This window comes from Pseudophryne corroboree, chromosome 5 (genome assembly GCF_028390025.1).
Source record: "Pseudophryne corroboree isolate aPseCor3 chromosome 5, aPseCor3.hap2, whole genome shotgun sequence".
NCBI lineage: Eukaryota > Metazoa > Chordata > Amphibia > Anura > Myobatrachidae > Pseudophryne > Pseudophryne corroboree.
The window spans coordinates 75,580,214-75,599,738 of NC_086448.1; the positions used below are offsets into that span (position 1 = coordinate 75,580,214).

A 19,525-nucleotide genomic window follows, 5' to 3' on the forward strand; every position below is an offset into this window, starting at 1 on the left:
TCTGCCCTTGGGCAGAAAAGAGTGACCTTTTGCTCGCTTGTACTTATGGGAACGAAAGGACTGAGTTTGAAAAGACTGTGTCTTTTTCTGTTGATGTGAAGTAACCTGGGGTAAAAAGGTGGATTTTCCAGCCGTTGCCGTGGCCACCAGGTCTGTTAGACCAGCCCCAAATAACTCCTCCCCCTTATACGGCAATACTTCCATGTGCCGTTTGGAATCTGCGTCCCCTGACCACTGTCTGGTCCATAATGCTCTTCTGGCAGAGATGGACATTGCGCTTACTCTTGATGCCAGGGTACAAATATCCCTCTGCGCATCACGCATATATAGCAATGCATCCTTTAAATGTTCTATAGTTAACAGAATATTGTCCCTATCCAGGGTATCAATATTCTCAGTCAGGGAATCCGCCCATGCGACTCCAGCACTGCACATCCAGGCTGATGCGATTGCTGGTCGCAGTATAACACCAGTATGTGTGTATATACTTTTCAGGATATTTTCCAGCCTCCTATCAGCTGGTTCTTTGAGGGTGACCGTATCAGGGGACGGTAACGCTACTTGTTTAGATAAACGTGTGAGCGCCTTATCTACCCTAGGGGGTGTTTCCCACCGTGCCCTAACCTCTGGCGGGAAAGGGTATAGTGCTAATAACTTATTAGAAATTAGCTGTTTTTTATCGGGGGAAACCCACGCTTTATCACACACCTCATTTATTTCCTCAGACTCAGGAAAAACTATTGGCAGTTTTTTCACACCCCACATAATACCCGCCTTTGAGGTATTTGTAGTGTCAGAAAGGTTTAATGCCTCTTTCATTGCCGTGATCATGTAACGTGTGGCCCTACTGGACATTACGTTTGTCTCGTCACCGTCGACACTAGATTCAGTATCTGTATCTGGATCCGTGTCGACCCACTGAGGTAGCGGCCGTTTTAGGGCCCCTGAGGGTGTCTGAGACGCCTGAACAGGCACTAATTGATTTGCCGGCTTTCTCATGTCGTCAACAGTTTTTTGTAAATTGCTGACATTATCACTTAATTGCTTAAACACAATCATCCAGTCAGGTGTCGACTCCCTAGGGGGTGACATCACTAACACAGGCAACTGCTCCGCCTCCACCTCATTTTCCTCCTCATACATGTCGACACACGCGTACCGACACACAGCACACACACCGGGAATGCTCTGATAGAGGACAGGACCCCACTTAGCCCTTTGGAGAGACAGAGGGAGAGTCTGCCAGCACACACCCAGCGCTATATATATACAGGGATAACCTTATATAAGTGTTAATCCCTTATAGCTGCTGTTAATCTAGTTATTTGCTGCCAAAATGCCCCCCCTTCTCTTTTTTACCCTGAATCAGATGCAGTACTGCAGGGGAGAATCAGGGAGCCGTCCTTCCAGCGGAGCTGTGAGGGAATAATGGCGCCAGTGTGCTGAGGAGATAGGCCCCGCCCCTTCACGACGTCCTTAACTCCCGCTTTTTTGTGTAAAATGGCAGGGGAAAAAATACATCCATATAGCCCTGGAGCTATATGTGATGTATTCCTTTTGCCAGCTAAGGTATATGTGTGTTATATTGCGTCTCAGGGCGCTCCCCCCCAGCGCCCTGCACCCTCAGTGACCGGAGTGTGAAGTGTGCTGAGAGCAATGGCGCACAGCTGCGGTGCTGTGCGCTACCTTAGTCTTGAAGACAGGATGTCTTCTGCCGCCGCTTTCACCGGACCTTCGTCTCTTCTGGCTCTGTAAGGGGGACGGCGGCGCGGCTCCGGTGACCCATCCAGGCTGAACCTGTGATCGTCCCTCTGGAGCTAACGTCCAGTAGCCTAAGAAGCCCAATCCACTCTGCACTCAGGTGAGTTCGCTTCTTCTCCCCTTAGTCCCACGATGCAGTGAGCCTGTTGCCAGCAGGACTCACTGAAAATAAAAAAACCTAACTAAACTTTTATTCTAAGCAGCTCTGGAGAGCTACCTAGTTTGCACCCTTCTCGGCCGGGCACAAAAATCTAACTGGCTTGGAGGAGGGTCATAGGGGGAGGAGCCAGTGCACACCACCTGATATCTCAAGCTTTTATTTTGTGCCCTGTCTCCTGCGGAGCCGCTATTCCCCATGGTCCTTACGGAGTCCCAGCATCCACTTAGGACGTTAGAGAAATAATGACATAGATCCAACTTTTCTTAAACTCTTTTTGCGTTCTTAAAGAACTCATTCCTATATTCGTAGTGAAACTGTCATTCTTACATTGGGGCCAATTCAGACCTGATCGCTAGGCTGCGTTTTCTCACCGCCTGCGATCAGATCTGAACTGCGCATGCGTATGTACCACAATGCGCAGGTGAGACGGACCGCAGCAACTGGGATCGCCAGTCAGCGACGGGATGGTGCGAAATTTCCGAACGCACGGGCGATTGCAAGGAGAATAGCAGGAAGAGGGCGTTTGTGGGTGGCAACTGACCGTTTTCTGGGAGTGTCTGGAAAAACGCAGGCGTGTCCAAGCGTTTGCAGGGAGGTTTCCTGACGTCCAATCCGGACCCGGACAGACTGAAATGATTGCAGCGGTTGAGTAAGTCCTGGGCTGTGCAGAGACTGCACAAATTCTGTTTGTACAGCTCTGCTACACAAGCGTTCGCACACTTGCAACGCGAAAATACACTCCTCTATGGGCGGCAACTATTCGATCGCAGGGCTGCAAAAATCACTGCTCAGCGATCAGTTCTGAATTACCCCCATTGACATCACTGCCGAGCTTATATGCGTAAAGGACTGTCATATTGGGTAGTGAGTGCAGAGTATATACAAGCTAGCTCCAGTTGGGCAACTCCATATTACACGTTCTAAGCCATCTATCTTCCACCAGACTATAACACCTTACCCGGTTATTTCAACATACAGTACCTTTGGAAGCAACATATCAGCTACATTTTAGAGTGAGATCTAAGCAATAATTTGGAGATATTTTCCACTACTAATCAGAATTTGTGTACGGATATTTCCAATCTGCGATTTTGCGAAGTGCCTGGTAATTCTAAATACTCGCATGATATCAAACACTGGGTATTGTGGTTATATGCATGGCATAACTGCAGATAGTAATTTTATTTTAGATATCACTGTATGTTTTTTATATATATGTTTGATTAACAGGTTCAATAAATTGTTTTAAATTATAAGAGAAGTCATTTTACTGTTTTCTCTACCAACAGATATATTGGGGGTCATTCCGAGTTGATCGCTAGCTGCCGTTGTTCACAGCGCAGCGAACAGGCTACAAATTGGCATTTCTGCGCATGCGTATGCATCGCAATGCGTACGCGCGATGTATGGGTACAAAGACCTTTGTGGTTTTGCACAGGTTCTAGCGAAGCTTTAAGTCGCACAATGCAAGAAGACTGACAGGAAGGGGGCGTTTCTGGGTGTCAACTGACTGTTTTCAGGAAGTGTTTGGAATAACGCAGGGTGCCGGGGAAAACGCAGGCGTGGCTGGGCGAACGCTGGGTGGGTGTGTGACGTCAAAAGCCAACCATCCAACGTTAGAATCAACGCACACAAAGAGTAAGTCCAGGGCTGGTCTTGTTTTGCACAAAATGTTTTTGCAGGTGCTCTGCTGCACAGGCGTTCGCACTTCTGCAAAGCGAAAATACACTCCCCGGTGGGCGGCGACAATGCGTTTGCACGGCTGCTAAAAACTGCTAGCGAGCGATCAACTCGGAATGACCCCCCATTATCTTAGTTTTTGTTAGTAATATTATTTCCTACTGGTGCAATCTATATTTGAGTAATTCTGTAGTTTTTTCTTCTCCTTTGGAACTACTGGCAAGGGGTCCTTTTGGATGTGCTGCAAATGAAGATTAATACATGATATTATAATGTATAATTTATAACGCTAAATGTAATTCAGCGCCGGGATATTATTATTATTATCCTTTATTTATATGGTGCCACAAGGGTTCCGCAGCGCCCAATTACAGAGTACATAAACAAATGATCAAACAGGAAAACAGCAACTTACAGTTGATGACAGTATAGGACAAGTACAGGGTAAATAAACATAGTTACATCAGCAGATGACACTGGAATAAGTATCAGGTGGCAGAAGACTGCTGGAATTGGTGCAGTTGAAGATTATTAAAGTAAGAAAGGATAAGCACATGAGGGAAGAGGGCCCTGCTTGTGAGAGCTTACATTCTAAAGGATATGTGACACACATATATATATATATATATATATATATATTTTTTTTTTTTTTATATATATCCCTTGTGTGAGCATTTTCTACCTGCCTCCCATCCTGCAGCCAGATAGTGAGTGGCTTTCAGCATTCTGATTGGGGGGATAGCTGGAGCTATCCACCAATCAGAGTGCTGACAGCCATTCACTGTATGAAAAGCCTGTGGAGAGGTGTAGGCTACAATTTTTTTTTTTTTTTTATTGGTTCCCGTGAATGGTCCCCAGTGCATTGCTTTGCTCTGGCCCTACAATGCTGTTAAGACAGCCCTGCTTACATGCCATCAAAAACAGACGACATTCAGTTTTTAGATCCGAGATCCAACCCTAAAGTGACCCAAGGTTGGTCTCGACACCTCAAAGTTCGGGTGTGCTCGGTTTTCAACAAAACCGAATCGCGCATCTCTAATATATTATGACAAAATAAATTAAAATAGCCATGGTAATGTGTACTAAATGGCAACAAAGAAATAAATCTATAGTGCACATTATATGTTACTGTTATTATATGATAGCGACCGGTAACTTTTACTACGCAACTATTATCTTCTATCTTAATGTTTCAGTTCCAGTTTCAAAGCCCATTGTGAAAAGTGAGCCATCTTACGGGGCCGTGGAGTATGTCGGCAACATCACGTTCAGATGTTTGGTGTTGATGGGAAATCGAATATTATATCAGTGGCTAAAAAATGGGAACCCCCTGCAGGGCAGCTCCAGGTATTGGTTCTCCCAAAGTAAAGACATGTTCACCATTTCTCCTGTCATGAAGAGCGATATTGGGAACTACAGCTGTTTCGTCAAGAATTATGTCAGTGAAATGGAAAGCGACAGGATCACACCGACGATCTATTGTAAGTACCGTGCGCCTCACAATGCATGGGGATCACAAATTCTTGCAAATTCTTTAAATAGTATTATGTACTCGGATTTTAGTGATTGTGGCTATTGGAGAATTTCCCTAATTATTTTAATTTGAGCTTTTTAGATATTTCATGAGGACTGGTTTCAAAGACAGATCACCCGTAGGATGTAATGGAGTCCGAAGTCGCTGGAGGTGTGGGATGTCGGCTGATTTTGGATGTTTTTTTTAAAGGGGCAAACACTTACAAGGCAAAACCATGCCTTGTGATAGCTCCTTTAAAAAAATGTCCGAAATCGGCCAGCGATCTCGGCCTCCATTACATCATGTTGCATGTATGTTACATTAATATAAAAAAAATGCTCCATCCTGCTGTGCCCCCATCTTCATGGGGATGTAGTTATGTGACCGGCAGTCAGGAGACCGCTGGTCCCAATACCGTCACCTACATCCCGAACCCTCACTGTCCCGATGGTTGGCATATCGACCAACAGGGACTATTCCCATACAACCTGTGACAAGCGCAGCTCGGCACCGAGCCTGCAAGGGGCTTAGTTGCGCTTGCAAACCCTCCCCCCGGCGGTCAACTAAATGCCGGGTCCCCGCCGTTGGTTTTGTGACCGCAGGTCATACATACCCAACCCTCTTCACATGCCATCCTGCTCCCACATTTATTCCATACTCGGGGGCACCAGCAGGTCTCCCTTCTTTCTGGCTAGGTCTGTCCCGTATCCATAGCAGTAGTAGCCGTTAGACGGGTGACATGCATGTTGGAGATAGGACAGACCTTAGAGAATTATTACTGTATATAGATTATTTTTTATGTTATTGTCTTTTTAGTGTAACCATTTCAGACCTTTTACAATATTTATGAATTCTAACATATATAAAAGGCAATCATAAACAAGACCTCCCAAAAAGCTCACCGATATATAGATGTGGTAGAATTTCATATAACTTGATGTGGCAGAGCTTAAATAAGCAACAAATCAATATCAGTTTTCATGGCTGTTGCCGTGACATGCTGTGCCCGTTCATGTTGAGTTCACATAGAACAGTTGAGTACACTGAAGTCTGCTTCATCTCTAGTAACGTCTATATCCATCCTGCCCTAAAATAGTTTAAAACTCTCTAAAAGAGTCTTCCAATCTCCATAAGCAACGGAACAATCATTCACACTGTATCGCCACCTTTTGGCAGCAAGTATTATTGCATCTTTGGTTTACTACTCCAGCCTTATTGCGAATCAGAACGGAGAGGACCGGGAGTCCTGTAATCCCGGATGATAATTGCTTAACCTTTACATGAACTAAAAATAGGTATATAATGCCACAAAGAGGAACTAATCGCATTTGTACTGCAGGGCCACCATTTTCCATGCTTGTTAAATTATGTGTGTATAATGAGTGCTTGCACGATCATGACACATAATTTCTGTAAGGGCAGTGACAGACTAAGGGAGACATGTATTAAGCAGTGATAAAAGTGGAGAAGTGAGCCAGTGGAGAAGTTGACCATGGCAACCAATCAGCTGCTCTGTATATTTTTATAGTATGCAAATTATAAATGTTACGTCAATGCTGATTGGTTGCCATGGGAAACTTCTCCACTGGCTCACTTCTCCACTTTTATCACTGCTTAGTACATGTCCCACTTACACACAATTATATATGAATGATGTCAGATGTATGTACATGAAATTGAGCCATAGCTACTGACAAAGGTCTTTGGAACTGGCAACTGGGCTATAGTTACAATGTGCTGCCGCCAGCTGTGAAACAGTTAATGTCTTTCACACCCATCTCACGCCGAATATGTCAGCAGCGATCTTGGCTTCGGGAAATTTCCATCTATAAATTGTCAATAACATGTTTATAATACCTCCGCTAGCTCGCAGGGTTTCCGTGTGCCATATGCTGAGACTGCGGGGGCGTGCAATGATAAAAAGGTCCCTAGCACTAAGTACCTACCATCTGCTCAGCGACAGAATGGGCGTCCTGGTGCTGCTGACAGCACCAATCAGCGCCGCACCCACAGCAGGAAAGTCTCAGCGAAACAGGTGATTTATTATTTTACAAGCCAGTCAGCAAACAGCAGTTGTGAGCTACAGTAATATGCTCAGGTCTTCATGGAGCTGATCTGGTGAGAGAGACCACAGGTAGACGATTGGTATTAATGCTATGCCAGTGTTCCTGCAGCAGCATGACATCAGAGAAAGTTGTCATCTGCAGCTATGTTCCCCCTTACTGCAGTCATCTAACACATATTTATACAGTATATATATATATATATATATATATATATAGTCCAAAAAAAGAAAGAAGGCTGCGGCACTCCGTAAGCAGAAAATGAATGTATTGGTTTAAAAAATCATGACAGCAGTATTAATGTCAGCAACGTTTCGGTACTCGTAGGTACCGTTTTCAAGCTGTGTGCTGCTGCAAGATGAAATCAAAGTAAACAAGAATCACTGAAGTATACTTACTTAAATAGCCCCCCGCTGCTGAGAGAAGCCGGTGCACGGCGGCGTCCCGCATGGAGTCCGTCCATGACGGGCGCTTGCCGATGACGTCACTCCACACAGCGCCGGGAGGTTCCAGGGGAGCGTGATGCGTTGCCTGGAAACCAGACGCTGGGGATTGAGTTCTCTCGCCGGCCTCCCGCAGCAGCTGAAGGAGACACAAAACTAGACATTTTAATTGAAAAAGTAATACATGTATAAACAATGAATCAATATAAGAAAATATAAGAAAATAAGAGACACATGTACAATGCAGTGAGGTCACAGGCTATGTATCTGAACACTCACTGCTGAGAGCAGCAGATAACCATAATGGTAATGGTAACAAAACGACATGGCCTGGAAAAAATTAAATAAACCTACAACAAAACAATAGAGGAACAGAAGCCATAATTACGGGGCCTGGATGTTCTAATACTATCATGGGCCTCACGTAATGAATATAGAAGGTGGAGGGCAAACTAGTAGCCCGTAATTAGACATTAATTATAAATGAGCTGCATGTAAGCGCAGCATATCACAGGTATCAAATATACAAAATGTTACTGTATAATAGGATGCCCTGTTACAAAAAAGTGTTCCAATTATAGCGTTCATTCAATCCAGCTGGTGATACTGTATTGAGACGGTGTATCCACGACATCTCACACTTCAAAAGCTTTCCATTGCGATCACCACCACGAAGTGATGGCGGAATGTGATCAATTAACATGTGTTTCAGCGAGGATAACGGATGCCCAAACTGTTGGAAATGTCGGGCAACGGGTTGATCAGAGCTTCCACTGGCAATGGCTTTTCCAATGGAAGATCTGTGGAGTGCCATACGTTCTCGTGCTGTACGAATTGTTTTGCCCACATAATACAAATTGCATGGGCAAATAATAATGTAGATCACATGGGTGGAAAGACATGACAGAGTATGCTTCAAGAATATATTTTTTGAAGTGTGAGGATGTTGAAATGATGGACCAGTAAGCATATGGGAGCAGGTGGTGCATCGCGGGCATCTGTAGCAGCCTGGTAACTTTGTCATGAAGTGAGGCACCGGAGGCGGTCTATCAAAGCCAGTGATGTCCGTGTGGACAACCATGTCCTTAATGTTTCGTCCTCTTGTGAAACACGCCATGGGCCTTTTTGACTTGAAACAAGGTAGAGCTTCATCGGATGCTACAATGAGCCACAGGGTACGACTCGCTCTCTGCACCACTTGACTGGATGTGGAGTATTCCATCTTCCAAGGAATTGTTGCTTGGGTGTCCTTCACTTTGGGAATTAGCAATTGGGACCGGTCCAATGCTAAAATTTCCATTTTTAGTTTCTTTAACTCAGTGAAGTTGTATCCTCTGGCCACAAATTTATCGATAATAGCATCGATGCTGTTGGCTGCTATTGATTTATCGCTTGCTATCCTTGCTACCCGCATCATTTGTGATTTGGGCAGGCCTCGTTTGAGGGGTTTGGGATGAAAACTGGAGGCTGATAGCAAAGTGTTCCGGTCGGTGGATTTGGAAAACACCTCAGTCCGTAATTTGTGGTCTATGATGGACACTTGGACATCCAAATAGTGGATTGAAACTGTGCTATAATTAGCCGTGATCCTGATGGTGGATGGTCGGGAATTGATGGTTTCTATAAGATTCAGCAAGGTTTTTTCATCACCCAGCCATAACATGAATAGATCATCGATGTAGCGCATGTATATAGAAATATAACATGCACTTTCTGGGGCAGTGAAGAACATGGATTCTTCTTCAGCAAACATAAATATGTTAGCGTAGCTAGGTGCTACATTACTGCCCATGGCACATCCTGCCAGTTGCCGATAGAATGTGCCGTTGTAAATAAAGTAATTGCGTGTTAATGTAAGTTCAAGCAACTGCATGAATACATCGATGTCAAGATCTGAAATATTTTCTTCTATGTAGAACGCTCTAACTGCTGCAAGACCCTGTGCATGGGGAATCGATGTGTAAAGACTATTGATATCCATGGTGACTAAGAATGCATTTGTTGGGATATCGGTGATGACTTCCAATCGGTTGAGAAAGCTTGTGGTATCCTTGATTAATCTTGCATGTCGAATCACATGAGGTTGTAAAATCTGATCAAGATACATCGCTATAGGCTGGTACAAGGAGTCGCGAGCCGAGATGATTGGGCGCCCTGGAGGAGACACGGGGTCCTTGTGAATCTTAGGGACAGTGTAGATTATCGGACTCACTGGGAATGGTTGTTGTAAAGCCTGTAAAAGAGAATCATCCAGTTGGCCATTGGCTTTGGCCTGCTGTAGGATACCTGTAAGTTCAACTTGATACTGGTAAGTCGGATCGCCATCGAGCTTCTGATATACAGCTGGATCAGCTAGTTGTCGTTCGATTTCCGCCATGTAGGCCCCCAGGTCCTGGACCACAATGGCGCCCCCCTTATCTGCTGGGCGAATTACAATGTCTCTGTAGTCGGACAGATTTTTGAGGGCAAGATGTTCATCCCTACTTAAATTCTGATGTGGTCGCGGTTGAGCGTTCACAAATTTTTGTACCGAAGCATCCATCAATCGGGAAAACGTTTGTATGGAAGCGTTCTGTGAAACAGGGTCAAACTTGGAACGGCTTCTCTTCCTTAGGAATTGTTGTGTAGGTGTTGTGGTGGAGACTTCCGGGGAATTTTGGAAGTGCTCCTTTAGTCGGAGCGATCTGGAAAATCTGTAAAGATCGATGTTCCAGGTGAGGTCGTGATGTTTGTTGGTCGGCACAAAGGAGAGGCCCTTGTTAAGGACTTTCTCCTCTGTCTCGGTGAGCACGCGGGAGGAGAGGTTGTAAATCATTTTTTCTTTAGGGAGGGAACTTCTTTTTTGCCTCGAGTTTTGACCCCCGCGGCGGGTGGCTTGGACTTTACAGCCTGGTCTTTTGTTGTTTTCTTGATCTGACCGCTTGAGGGCAGAGAGATCCCTTCTAAAGGGTCATCAGAGTCCCGTATCTGGAAGTCACTGTCGCTATTGGAAGTGGCAGTGCCTCGTGCCCTGTCCTCACGGCGTTGCCGCCAACCTTGGCGAGATCCTCCCTTATGTGATCGCATGGGGGGACGATCGCCACCCATTAGCCAATGGTAGACTCTGTTGGTCTCATAGTCTTGTACAACTGTGTCATATTTTTTAAGCTTAAATTTGGACAATTCCTTCTGATAGGTCTCAATAGTTGATTTAATTTTGGAAAGCCAATCGGTGCCCATGTCAGCAGATAGAATAGGGGCATTGGTCGTTTGAAATTTGTTGATCTTCTCTCTCACCAAGTGGAGTTCTTTATCAGATTCTTTAATCACAAGTAACATGAGATCAAGTCCACATTTGTTGACAATCCCTATCCACTGCTGACAAAATTCCGGGCTGTATCGACCGATGGTCGGTGCATTGCGGCAACGGAAGCCGCGTGGTATCATCTTCTCCTTGTAGTATTTGGTCAAAGTGACTCCATGCATAAGGTAGTCGGTTTCACGTTTTTTTTGTTTAACTAGCTGTTGAAACACTTCTTCAGCTGAGAGCTCTGATGCAAAGGAGGGCCATGGTTCTTTAGATAGGATACCTTCTGCTTCCTCGTCGGTGAAACTGCATAATAATCCTTTGGTTCGGGGCATACTACGGCAACCTGCCGCAAAGCCACCACCATCGTCTGACTGGGTTTCCATGATGGAATGTGTCAATGTTCCAAAAGGGGTGAAAACAATACAGCTGGTGGTGCAGGGTTCCGTGCGGAGTCAAATGACTCACAAAAAGACAGTCCCAGGAATGAACCCGCACTCTGGTGCTGGTGTATCTGAATACAAAGAGGGTGCCCTCAGCAAATGTAATTGCACAAAAAAAGAAAGAAGGCTGCGGCACTCCGTAAGCAGAAAATGAATGTATTGGTTTAAAAAATCATGACAGCAGTATTAATGTCAGCAACGTTTCGGTACTCGTAGGTACCGTTTTCAAGCTGTGTGCTGCTGCAAGATGAAATCAAAGTAAACAAGAATCACTGAAGTATACTTACTTAAATAGCCCCCCGCTGCTGAGAGAAGCCGGTGCACGGCGGCGTCCCGCATGGAGTCCGTCCATGACGGGCGCTTGCCGATGACGTCACTCCACACAGCGCCGGGAGGTTCCAGGGGAGCGTGATGCGTTGCCTGGAAACCAGACGCTGGGGATTGAGTTCTCTCGCCGGCCTCCCGCAGCAGCTGAAGGAGACACAAAACTAGACATTTTAATTGAAAAAGTAATACATGTATAAACAATGAATCAATATAAGAAAATATAAGAAAATAAGAGACACATGTACAATACAGTGTATATATATATAGAGAGAGAGAGAGGTAGAGGGATCTAAACTAATAGAATATACACGGTGCATGCAAACAATAAAATGCAGATGTAAACGCAGCTGTGGCAATAAATAGGAGCAGCACCTACGGTTCAGTTGATATAATGTTGCAATTTATTTAAACATGAAAAAAAAAGGTGTTTTTTTTCCCCACGCACGCCAAGGGCTGTTAGTAACAAGACCTGTACACTATATGGTTATAGAAAATGTAGAGATCTTGGTTACATATATTTTGAATATAAATATAATACTGAGATTTTGAGATTTTGTAGCAGCTCATTTAGGGGAAATTATAAAAATTTTAGAGAAGAGCGTTTTAAAAACATCTATGTATGTTTTGTTATTATATGTAGCACCTGTGGAAACAAAACTTGTTAGTAAACAATGTTTACACGCATGGGTCTTTAACCTGTGGCCCTCCAGCTGTTGTGGATCTACACATCCCAGCATGCCCTGCCACAGTTTTGCTATTAAGGCATATTAAAACTGAGGCAGGGCATGCTGGGAGGCTTATCATATTTTTTGCAAAATATATGTAACCAAAAATCTCTAAATTTTCTATTACCATACAATGTACAGGTCTTGCTACTAATGACCTTGTTGCTAATATATGTAACTAAAATCCCTAAATTTTCTATTACCGTATAGTGTACAGGTCTTACTAATTGGGGTGCATGGGGAAAACCCTTACATTTTTTTCTTGTCTAGAAACTCCCCCCCCCCCCCCCCCCCCCCCTCCTGCAACACCGGAGGAATGTTAGCAGTTTGATTTGAGCAGTTTGTAACATTACATCAGCTGAACAAAGTGCCATCTATTTCTTGGAATATAAATATTCCGTGGAAGGGTCGGCTCTTCTGGAGATTGCAGTATACATATTAGTTTATTTATATCCCTTTCACACAGAATGTGAAATTACTGTGTGAAGAAGTTCCACCCGGTAATTTGATGATTATCATGGGTCCTTTTTCTGTGTGAAAAGGCCAACTCGGGTTGACCCTTCGACCCTGGAATTCAACCCGGGTTGACCCTTTCACACAGACAAAATACCTGTGTTGCAGTGACATGCGGTGGGGTGAGGCAGAGCCTTTCCTGTCATATTAATGTGTCTGCCCGAGTTTTAACTGTATAAAGTATATGAAAAATACATATAATTTGTTTACAATATCTTCTTTGCATTATTCTAATAATTTTTATAACCAAAACTCTGGAGTAAAAAGTCTATGGTTGCCTATCTTTTCAGCACATCTCTGATCAAAACTCACCAAATTTACAGGAGTTTATACTGCTGCACCTGTGTATAATGCCCAGATGTACCCTTTGGCTCATATATTGTGTGTAATTCTGGCTCTGGGGCAAGCCAGTGCCTCCTGAGTCCTTTACCTCACCACACGTTCCTGCTGTGTTGATCCGCAAATTGCCGGGTGGAAATTCTTGACCCGGTAATTTGCTTGTCTGTGTCAGGCAGGGTCCAGCAAAAGCTGTGACTTTCAGATTTTCTGTCTGAAAGTGGCATTAGTTGCAGAAGCAACATTTCAGATCCTGCTGATCCCTGTCCTGGTGAATTTTGCAATCTGTAGCCCAAAGGAACCACTTGGCCCATCTAGTCGGCCCATGGCCCTTCTTGCCACTTGGCCCACTAGTCATACACACGCTTACTGAACACACTAGGATACATTTTCGTCATGAGCCAATTAACCTACCAGTATATTTTTGAATTGTGGGAGGAAACCGGAGCACCTGGATGAAACCCACACAAGTACGCAGAGAATATACAAACTCCACACAGGGTCGTGGCGGGAATGGAACCCATGACCTTAGTGCTGTGTAGCAGTAATGCTAACCGTTACACCATCCATACTGCCCCCCCCCCCTCCCCCGAAAATGGGAGATATCTAGGAAATATTTTTTTATAAATTTGCCTCTAACTACAGTTACCTGTGTCATTTCCATTACAAAAATACTGATGTTTGTTAGTTTGTGTGAAGGGTAGGTAGAACACCTTTCAGTTGACACCTGAGGAAGCAGAATGACTCAGCAAAGTAGTATCCACACTAGGGTTGTCTATCGAAGAGGTACAGAGGTTTGGGGCCACGCATGTGCAGAGGCCAGAGGCCACAGCTGCACATGCTTAAAGCAGAAAGTAAGGAACTTTTCACCATTGTAGCACAACCATTGAGGGTGAAACCATCAGTCCATGCCAGCAGACCATTGGTGGTCGACGGCCAACCATAATAGATACTACAGTAGTATTATTATTATTATTATTATTATTATTATTATTACTACTACTACTACAGAGACTTGCTTGTTATGCTGTTTTATTCTGTCTGACTTGACACATTAACATGCATTTACTATCTAACAACAGATGGACCTTATGGGCTGCGAGTGATCTCAGATAAAGGACTCCAGGTCGGGGAGGTCTTTACCATTGACATTGGGGAATCTGTTCGTTTTGACTGTTCTGCTGACTCAAACCCACCAAACACATGTGCCTGGATCCAAAGGCGTAACAACTCCACCGAGATCATCAACTATGGACCATACTTTAACCTTCTCTCCGACAAAGTCAGACAAAAGACTGTGGATTACTTGTGCCGGGCGTACAACAATATCACCGGGAAAGGAGAAGAGGCCCAATTTACTGTCATCATTACACCCATCGGTAGGAAAAGTCACATATGGTCTAGAATAGATGAACTAAAGTATAATGCTTATAGCCCTCAATACCTTTTTCCTTTACTTTTCAAAAAAGTCTATATTTTCTTGCTGATTTTCCTAAATACTCACACGCCAATTTACTACTGAAAAGGCCTTTTTTTTTAAAACAAAAAATGTTTTGGTTGTAGCTGCTATAAATTATCTTTACGGGATGTGGTTAAGATGCCGGCTGTTAGGATCCCGACAGCCAACATCCCAACCAAAAGTATAGCGTGCAGTTAGGGTTAGGGCCGTGGTTTAGGTTTATGTGCCACCCGGGGTGAGGGTTAGGCTGCATGGGGGGGTGTTGGGGTGTGCGGTGTTAGGGTTAGGCACCACCAGGGCAAGGTTAGGGTTAGGCACTACTGGAGAAGGGTTAGAGTTAGGCTGCGGGGAAAGGGGTATTACGTTTAGGCAACACTGGGGGGAGTTTAGGGTTTGGCACTAAGGGGGAGATTACGGTTAGGCTACGTGGGGGGGGGTTAGGGTTAGGCTGCGGGAAGGGAGGGTTAGGGTTAGACACCACCGGGGGGAGGTCAGGGTTAGACACTCAGGGGAGAGGTTATATTTAGGCGGTAGGAAGGGAGGGTTAGGGGGTAGGGGAGAGGGGATAAAATACTTCCCTCTCCCCATGAGGATTTCAAATATCAGGATTCCGGCGTAAGTATTGTGATTGCCGGCAAACATACTGAACCCAACTTTACAATAATTTGCTACGGTCTGTCTTGTCTCATGCATGCGAAACGGGAGCTGGCGGAAGGGGCCTCAACAGCTCCGTCTGCTAGGAAGATGGAACAGACCTAGCCTAGGTGGAGGACCCAGCTGGCTTACAGGAATGTGGTAAGCAGTTATGTGTGGTCAGGGTAGGCAGCGGAGGCAGTGTCTTACCTGTCATACTCCAGTACACTCCAGAGATTTGACTATGAAAAGTATTAGAATATTACAAAGAAGATATTTATAGCTTATAAATAGCATATTTTTATTATTTATATAATCTATTATTGTATTCATTTTTATAGTTAAACTCACCATCAAATCATGTATGGGTGAAGATCTGGCTCTTAAAGGCCAGTTTCTTCCCATCCACTGACCTCACCGCACCTCACTGGTGATAAGTATGGGAGCAGGATGGAGAGCACGGGGGAAGGCGAGTCCAGGTAGGGGGACCGAGGAGGGCACAAGCGGGACAGAGCAGGGGAGAAGCAGTGGATAGAGGGGGTGGAGCCTGTTACTGGAACTGCAATAATTAGAACCACTAGTGGCAGAATTTGAGTTTGTTCATGGACAATTTTACGTTTATTTTGCTGATGGTTCACCTTGATGTGGTAGACGGACTTTCGTATTTGACCAAATTTATACATCAAGGACCTAATTTATACTCCATGTTCATTGTTGATCTAATCGTGATTGTTTATACGGACAGTGTTCTTAGTGCTTAGAGTGTGCACCTGCATTTTCCTTTTCCAGCCCTGTGCAGCACAGAGCACCATCATTGTTATTCAACAGCTTGGCCAGGGATGATCTTAGGGGGTGACCCCAAAGCAGGTGCATGAGAAGGAACTTTTTGTATCTTCTCAGCAATAAATATAGTTATGAATGGCAGTTTACATATATGTTCCTCTGCAAATAGTTTGTAATCTGTTATTGTAGTTTGTTCTCAAATAGTATGGGCGTCCTGAGGCAGCAAAAAAAGACCTACAGTACACAGAGGTCCACTAATATAGATGCTAGTGCATAGCGTGACCTACAGTAATAATTGGATAATGGCATCCTATCAGAACCTGCACATACAGCAGCCTGGATGGGATTAAAAGGACGTCACCCAACACCCATATCAAGCACAAAAAATAGATATATTTGAAAAGTTCCTCAAATGTCAACAATCATATAATCCTTTGTTCCGGAGTAGAAATCGCTCATTTCAGCTGTGTCCAATCATATGAAGAACATAATCAGATTTTTTTCTAGTAGTTTTCCTCCACAAACTCTCTCTCTGTAACTGGTGTTCCTCAGGAGTATTCCCAAAGAGAAAGCAATAATATTATAATACAGGGTAGTATTTTTCACTTAAATCACATACACCTGGCGACAAAGGTTAAAAATAATGATGTGCATAGAATTAAAACCTTAACCCTTATTCATTATTATAAATATAAGTAGGATAATGTAACTTCTCCAAATGGAAATGGTAAAAATACAGTTTTTATATTATCCTACAAAGTTCTTGTTTATAATAATGCAGGTCGCACTGCTCACACGTGTCAGTTTCATCCTCACTGTGCACTGTGCACTAATGTGACCATTATTTGGCTCAGCATGACACCTGTCTGGTTTATTATATGATACAATACATTATATATATAATGTATGGTATCATTTAGCATGCCCCTATGTTATAGTAAAGTGAGGTGGGACACACAATGTATAAAGTACAGATCTGGCAGGAACTCTTATCTAAACTCTAACTATATGGCCAGTCCCCACCCTTTTAAAACATTTTGACAACTGTTCTGTATGTACTATAGAATCAACTATAAACCCTAAAGAATGTACTGTGTAGATTACACTATTGATGCTACACATAGTCACTATTTTCTGTAAACAAGTAAAAACCATTAAAACGTGTCTGGTTAGGCTAAGGGCCCATTTATCAGGAGTCGCATTTGCAATGTGATCTCATCTTGGCGCAATATCAGCGCCCAGAATTGCACTGCAGGATGCAAAACTTATGGTGGGATGTAAGAATCTACACCCGCAGGTACAGGGGCTCCGAAAAGGATGCCCGGCTGCAGTCGTAATGGAGGGCTCGCACAAGGGGCCTAATTCAGCATGGATCGCTAAACTGAAAAATCGCAAATTATCAAACGACTGTGCACGCGTAGCGTTCGCATTGCGTGCTCATGAGAGGTAATAGCGACAGAAATTGTGTACAGATCCTAATCGCAATGTAGCCGCTGTTTGACTGGCAGGAAGCTGGCATTTCTGGGCAGAAACCTGCCGTTTTGTGGGTGTATCAGAAAAAAACGTGCCCAGGAGATTTTGGGGAGGTACTCGGACGTCAGCGCAGACCACTTCTGGTCTCAGTCGCAGATTGCTGGCAGTCTCCGACCTACTCACATTTGCTCATATGGCAAAAAATCTTCGATGTTCCAGAAATTGCATATGCATCTGCGAATGGATTGCGATCTGCGATACATTTACAAACTTGCAGGGGGTAGGGGGGGGCAGGGCATTTTTTCTTTCTGCTGGCACGGCGCCTTTCTACTCGCAGACTACTGCAATTTCTCAGATTAGTGATCCATGCGGAATTAGACACTAGATATCGAAAATATCTGCTGCGGTCACTCAGTAATACATTTGTGTGATAGTAAATATTTGTGGTTACCCCCCAAAAATGGGTGTTTTTGAGAAAGAAGCTGCAAAATATTTAATGATAAATGTGCCCCTAACTGTGTTAACTTTTAATAAAGGACCCTGTTATTTTTAAAGGGAAGTAGGGGGTTGGCTAGTAAAAAACAGGAAGTGCAGTATTTTTCATGTCTGCTGCAGGTTAGTATATAGGGTCTTATTCAGGTTTGTTTGCAAACCATAAAAGCACACAACTGGGGAAAACCATGAGGGTAATTCTGAGTTGATCGCAGCAGGAATTTTGTTAGCAGTTGGGCAAAACGATGTGCACTGCAGGGGAGGCAGATATAACATTTGCAGAGAGAGTTAAGTTGCATACATACACACGGAGAGATTTTGACTATGAGAGATTTTGACTGAGAGATTTCCCTTGAACTGGCAGTAGGAGATTTTGACTAACTTTTACAGCGATTTTGATTAACTTTACCAGCGATTTTGGCTATGGGCGATTTTGGCTAACTCATTTAAGCAAGGGGATGCTTTTTTTTTTCCAGAGACCTAGCCAAAATTGACTTGCCTGCAGTCTATTTTTAGCAGCGATAGCGACCTGGCGGGGACGCGCATCGCTATCGCTGGCTGTGTACACACGGAGAGATATGCACTAACTTTCTGAGCGATTTTGACTATCTAGTCAAAATTTCTCAGCTATATCGCTCCGTGTGTATGGACCTTTAGATTTGGGTGGGTTATTTTGTTTCTGTGCAGGGTAAATACTGGCTGCTTTATTTTTACACTGCAATTTAGATTGCAGATTGAACACACCCCACCCAAATCTAACTCTCTCTGCACATGTTATATCTGCCTCCCCTGCAGTGCACATGGTTTTGCCCAACTGCTAACAAAATTCCTGCTGCGATCAACTCAGAATTACCCCCAATGTGCACTGCAGGAAGGGCAGATATAACATGTCCAGAGAGTTAGATTTGGGTGGGGTTTGTTCAAGGACATAGCTACCATAGGTGCAGGCAGTGCAGCTGCTATGGGGCCCAGAGCTGAGAGGGGCCCATCTTCCCTGTCAAAGTTACATGTGTTACTGTATATACATTTTTTGCCATTGGGTGGTATGTAGGGGTACTTTCAAACTTTTTCCTTGGGGCCTGCAATATACTGTATCTAGGTATGCCCCTGGACCTGCTCATTGTAGTATGGTATAAAATGAACCGTAGGGCATTTTTATGTTATATAATATGAACCGGGGCTCTGTAATGAGGCACAATATGAACGGGGAGCACTATATATAATAATGTGAATTGGGGGTACTGTGTGGCATAATGTGTACTGGCAGCTCTGAAATGTGACAAACAATACTGTAGGGTGAACTTATTCACTACTACGATTCATAAAAGAAACTAGGGTACTACTATGGGGCATAACATTAAATAAGGCTCTACTATGGTATGCTTTAGGCAGCTGCCTATGGGCGGCGACCACTGGAGGGCGGCACTGCACACTG

The 19,525-nt window shown here is 44.1% G+C and overlaps 1 protein-coding gene across 1 annotated transcript in view; it reads left to right on the plus strand.

Annotated features, from left to right (window-relative positions):
* The window catches only part of HEPACAM2 (HEPACAM family member 2), a 175,060-nt gene that overhangs the window by 107,415 nt on the left and 48,120 nt on the right, over nucleotides 1-19,525 (plus strand). Inside the window, exons 3-4 of the mRNA XM_063921390.1 lie at nucleotides 4,798-5,082; nucleotides 14,333-14,629. Coding sequence (XP_063777460.1) covers nucleotides 4,798-5,082; nucleotides 14,333-14,629 — 582 coding nt within the window. The remainder of the gene's footprint in view (nucleotides 1-4,797; nucleotides 5,083-14,332; nucleotides 14,630-19,525) is intronic.